A 6100-nucleotide genomic window follows, 5' to 3' on the forward strand; every position below is an offset into this window, starting at 1 on the left:
GATACTGTGTTCTCTTTAGAGTTACTAGAATATCACAAACTTCTAAATTTCATGTACTCTGTTGTTTCTGTGTGCCTCGTGTGACACTATACTGAACACTGAATGGATCTCCTGACGTCATTATTAACTGTGGTATTGTCTGAGTGAGGTGGATTGAAATAAATATCTCATCCTTCGGAACCTCTATTTTTAAAGGAGTTTATTCAAATTTATGTTTGGATGTGGATTTGGTTGCTCTGTCTAGACATGACGCAGGTGGATCTCTTGGCATTTGGGGCCTATTATAAGTGACTAGTTGTTCTTGTCACCTTTTGCTCTGACCTCGGTGATGGGACAGTATATTTTCAGACATCAGCAAAACTTAAAAATGTGGCTCGTGTTGTAGAGGCTTATGAAAAAGGGAATGCCAAGGCACAGTTTCAGAGTTGGTTTGGTTCCTGGTGAGTGAAATACTATTATTAGTGTCATCTGCTGTGAAGGAGCATGAAACATAACACATTTCAGCAAGAGAACCCATAAGTAAGAAAATGGTTTTTTTGTGCTTCAGTGAACTTGAATGAGATTAGAAAATCAACCTATGTATTCCAATGTTAAGTCATTGTTAATATTTGGCATCATTAAAAACAAAAACATGAATATTTCACAACAAAAAGTTTGGGCAGCAATTAATGAAAGATAAATAAAAAGCAAGTACATTTTGGAAGATAAGAAACATCTGTGTTGGTTTTAGTGTGTAGGACATTATTGGATCCATTGATCTGCACTATCTCGGATAAAGTTTTGTTAACTAAATTTTGCATGAAAGTTTTGCATTTGATATTAACCATGTTGTCTTAGAAGTCTAGATAATTTATATTTATTTATCAAGGTACTTCTTAGATGTCATGTGCTCATCTTCATTGGGGCAATGATGGAAGTGCAATCGTCCCATCTCTTTCCTGAGTCATCAGTTTCTCTCTTTATTGGATCCCTCTTAACATCTTATGCACAGATGTAAAAATCAATCCTTATTTGACTGACATGAATATATTCTTTACTTATGTATAGGGAAACAATAATGAACAAAGTGTCTCTAGATGTCCCCACATCCTTCCCTCTCATGTTCTTTCCTCCACTGGGTCCCCATCACTGTGCAGCTTCTTTTCTTACCATGATTGTCAGTGACCTGCTTGTGGACATACCCAATAGTCACTGATCCTACTTGACTTCACAGAAGAATTTGACAAATTGACCATTTCTTCTTGGCTTTTTGATTGAATAGCGGTCTGATTTCCCCTGACTTCACTGGCCATTCTGCATTAGATTAAAAATATATATTCGTGGCTTTTCCTCCCTGCATAAATTCCAAATATTGGGAAATTCTAGGACATAGTATAGCTCTCCCTTCCTTTTTTATCTACAAATTATCAGTAAGTGACCTCATTCAGTCTATGGTTCATAAATTTTTTCCCCAGCCTCACTATTTCCCAATTAGGCCAAACGTACATTCATACATCTTCATGTTGTTCTGTTCTTCTTTCTTAAATAGCTTCTCCTTTGATCCAACTTCTCCAGCCAAAAAATTAGTTTCTTCTCATTCATTCATCCACATGCAATCCATCAGGAAATCCTACCAACTTTATTTCCAAAGTATATGCCAAGTACAAGTAAATCACATCATTTCAATCTCACTGTGCCCATGCTGCTTAGAGCAGTCAGCATGTTATATTAGAACCCCTGCAAAAGCCTCCTAACCTTGCTTCTGCATTCATCCCCTATAATTAATTCACTTCTCATTCAAATATCTAATTATATATATATATAAAAGATCACGACATTTATCCCCTTATGCATCTCTTGTAGTTTCACGTCTTAGTAAAAATTCTAACACTTTTTATAACTAGAGCTCAGTTTGAACACCATCTTCTTAGAGGAGACTTCCTGATCATTCAGTCTAAAATTCTACCTGTTCCCTTGCTGTTTCTTAGCATGAAGTTCCATAACATAAGAACCTTGGCTCTCTTGTTTTCCCTCGATTTTCTTAACTGCCTTTTATTTCCTCTGGCACACATTTGCCATCTTGTGCTCTCAGATTTTTCCTAGCATGAAGTAGTCATAACAACCCATTTTATCTAACCTCAAAGATTCATGCACATGTGAAAGAGCTTTGCTAACAGTGAACTCGATTTTGCAGATGGGAAGAATTGTTACAGCTGTCAATAACAACTATTTAGCAGTTTTAATAGACATTTTGATTACATTGGTGTCAAGCTTTGCAAATTTCTTTCATTATCTCTGCTTCTATCTGATTTCCAACTTCACACTACTACAGTGACCTACAGAGATAAGACTTGATGCAGACATAAAATTGAGAGGCTCTAGAAGGCTACATAATTTACATCCTCCTATGTATCCAACCAGAATTCTAAGACTATTCTGGCTAAGACTGACCAGAATAAAACAAAACAAAAACAAAAACAAAAACTATGCTTTAAACTTTGAGGGACTCAAACTTTTCACGTGGGAACACATAAACAAATTGAGAGTGCACAGGGTACAGTTTATATTTTAATATCTGGGAGATATTTGGAAGATATTTTATATTGCAGGATATTCTAGGTTTTGGATTAACTAAATACTTGCTTAATTATTGTTCGATGAGCATGTTTTGGTAAAACCACTCAGTTGGATAACATTAAGGTAAAAAATGGGAAAGAAGAGGGTCCGTATCTCAATGTGTGAATTGGCTTTGGGGAAAATGTAACTGGAATAATAGTCCTACACATTGAGGTGATTTCCGGAGACAACATTAAACAGATAATTACAAGAAACCATGAGCCTTAGTATGTCATTAATCCTAGGAGGTTACAAAGGGTCAACTGTAAGGTTTAAAATGTGAACTTAAAAAGGTAAAGTGTTCTGATTCTTTTATGAGTTCCTCCTTCTAGAGAGTTATTAATAGTTCTCACTGACAACTGAACTGATTGTTTAACTCTACAGACTAACAGAATAACAAAATACAGGGGATTGCCACAATTACCTACCTATAACGGAGATAAAGGAATTCCCCCTCCATCTTTCCCTCTCCTTCCCAAAGGCTGTCGTTTGGGCTAAAGACTAACTTGAGTCTTGGTGCTAGGGATTGGAGTTTTTAGAAGAGTGACTAAAAAGTTCAAAAGTTCTATATGTTTTGAAATACTATTTTTCTTTTGTCTTTTTTTTTTTTTGTATATTTTTAATTTTGCTGTGACGTGAGATATTAAAAGTCATTTCAGTATGTGCTGTTTGTGTCCTATTGTTTTGGCTATTCTGGGCCAGAGGAAGGAGATGAGGAAGGAGGAAGCAGGGAGGAAGGATACTCTCTGCACCAAACCCTGTGGCTCCTTTAAGAGACAAAAGTATTTGTTTGTAAGAATAATGCAGTACACCAAACTCCCTGTTGATCGTGAGGCGGGAAGCCCCATAAAAAGACTGACAGGACCCCTAGGCAGGGCCGCTGCTCTCCTCTTAGCACCGTCCAGTTCCCTGGCCCAGAAGCTTTATTTCACTTTTTGCCTCTAAAGCGGCTAACTTACACCTAGAATTCTATTGGCTCCCTGAGCTGACTCCTGATTGGTTATTACTCTCACTCCTGATTGGCTATTACTCTCACTCCTGATTGGTTATTAATCTCACTCTTGATTGGTTATTACTCTCACTCCTGATTGGTTATTACTCTCACTCCTGATTGGTTATTAATCTCACTTCTGATTGGTCCACTTCCCTAACTTCTGATTTTTCCATTTGTAGTACTTCATTTGCATGGAGCTCATTCCTGATTAAATCGGGCTATTTCTACAAAGCTTGTTCCCTGATTGGTTGACTTCTGTTGTACTTTAGTTGCATATGATGTTGCAAAGTGTAAAACTGGCAGCCTATAAAATGCGTGTGTAAACCTACAGACGGGGTCCAGAGCTTCCTGAGTTTTTCAACTCTCGGAAAGCTGCTTGGTCTCTCGCTCGGATCCAGGTAGCTGTCCCAACTGAGCTATAACACCGAGCTGTAACACATTTTTCCGCAACAATTGGACAGAGCTTCAGTCAACTAACCAGAATGGTGAGTGGGGCTTAAAGTCTTAGAGATTGTCTCCAAATTGTTTGTTTATAGGTGAGAGAAAAAAGAGATTGGATTCCGCGGGCGTCGGGCCGTCGGTGTCGGCAGCAGTGTCGGCGGTGGCCGGTGGGAAATGGCGGAGTACTTGGCCTCCATCTTCGGTACCGAGAAAGATAAAGTCAACTGCTCATTTTATTTCAAGATCGGAGCGTGTCGCCATGGAGACAGATGCTCTCGGCTGCACAACAAACCGACCTTTAGCCAGACCATCTTGATTCAAAACATCTATCGTAATCCCCAAAACAGTGCACAGACGGCTGGCGGCTCACACTGTGCCGTGAGCGATGTCGAGATGCAGGAGAACTATGATGAGTTCTTTCAGGAGGTTTTCGCAGAGATGGAGAAGTACGGGGAGGTGGAGGAGATGAACGTCTGTGACAACCTTGGAGACCACCTCGTTGGGAATGTGTACGTCAAGTTTCGCCGAGAAGAGGATGCAGAAAAGGCCGTGATTCACTTGAACAACCGCTGGCTTAACGGGCAGCCCATCCATGCCGAGCTCTCCCCTGTGACCGACTTCAGAGAAGCCTGCTGCCGGCAGTACGAGATGGGAGAGTGCTCGCGAGGAGGCTTCTGCAACTTCATGCATCTGAAGCCCATTTCTCGGGAGCTGCGGCGGGAGTTGTACGGGCGCCGTGGCAAGAAGCGTAGGTCGAGGTCCCGGTTCCGGGAGCGTCGCTCTCCGTCGAGAGACCGCGGTCGAGGCGGCGGCGGCGGCAGACGGGAGCGCGACAGGAGGCGGTCGAGAGATCGGGAGAGATCCGGGCGGTTCTGAGCCATGCCGGTTTTATGTATGTCTGCTGGAGGCAAGTCGTGACTGGCCCAAGACTGTAGTTCTCCAACTGTGGTATCCAGATCAGCATCACCAGGAAATTTGTTAGAACTGTTGATTCTCACACCCCACCACAGACCTACTGAATCAGCCAGTGTTGAGGTGGCGAGCAGCATGTTTTTATATCTTTTTGTCTTTTGAATGATGTCACATTGTTCTTTTTATTTTCCACCTGTGAGACTAATGAGTTAAAAAGAGACCAGGGATCTCTTTAAAAAGCTAAATAAAATTTAAGTAGCCAACGTGTGAAAGGCTCTGGTTAAGTAACTTTTAAGAGTCCAGGGCCCATACTTAGCAGGCAATAGTGCATTCCATAATCGCTTTTTATGTTCTTAAAACTACGGGATTTGTGAAGTCAAGCATGGAGAATGGTACAGCCATATTAAGCCACAGCTTTAGGGTTTATGTCCTTGGTCCACTCATTCTTGAGAAGATGACTAAGTATATACAAATCTATTCAATAGTTAATACAAAATATTTTCTCATTTATAGCATCCATTCACATTTGTTTTTACAGTTGATATTAGAAAAGTCTATGAATTATACGTTAGTCTCATTTTATAGTTGAGAAGAATGTGTTGAGAAAAATTATAGACCTACTCACAGTCACTAAACCGAGTACAAATCAAATCCAATTCTTCTGTTCCCATATTTTATATCCTTTCCATGTTGAAGAAATAAAAGTCCAAGGAAGAAAATAAACAGAAGTGCCAAATATAACACTTTGTATTTACCATAGAAGAGTGATAAAAATATAATTGCTGGCGAATTGAAAATTAATACATAGGAAGAAGAGAGTACAGTAAGCCAATACAATACAAGCCAACCAACTAATAGGATTCCTAAAGCAGACGTGAGAGCCCTTACATACGCAGTGTGCTCATAAAGGCTGATTGTTTTAGTGATGAGGTTTCCTAGGTTAAACTAATCATGGTTATGTATTACAGTATTCAAAGTTCTCAAATTGCCCACGAGTAATTTAATACATCTGACCTGAATGGTTGCAGGCAGTGCCAAGACACATTTGTGGAGCTGCATTATCATCTAGACTATAATGTTACATAGAGCTAATCCAAATGTTGGGTTTTTTTTTTTTTTCCTCTCTCTCTAACCTTCCTTATGAATGTCAAACAGATA

General features: G+C 39.8%; 1 protein-coding gene across 1 annotated transcript; it reads left to right on the forward strand.

Annotated features, from left to right (window-relative positions):
- The first annotated feature begins 4172 nt into the window (after window positions 1–4172).
- On the forward strand, window positions 4173–5017 carry LOC105097176 (splicing factor U2AF 35 kDa subunit). The gene has a single exon (XM_010989683.3). It carries the CDS (start codon window positions 4205–4207, stop codon window positions 4904–4906), a length of 702 nt encoding a protein of 233 aa, XP_010987985.2. The 5' UTR covers window positions 4173–4204; the 3' UTR covers window positions 4907–5017.
- The last annotated feature ends 1083 nt before the right edge of the window (window positions 5018–6100 follow it).

Source organism: Camelus dromedarius, chromosome 15 (genome assembly GCF_036321535.1).
Source record: "Camelus dromedarius isolate mCamDro1 chromosome 15, mCamDro1.pat, whole genome shotgun sequence".
NCBI lineage: Eukaryota > Metazoa > Chordata > Mammalia > Artiodactyla > Camelidae > Camelus > Camelus dromedarius.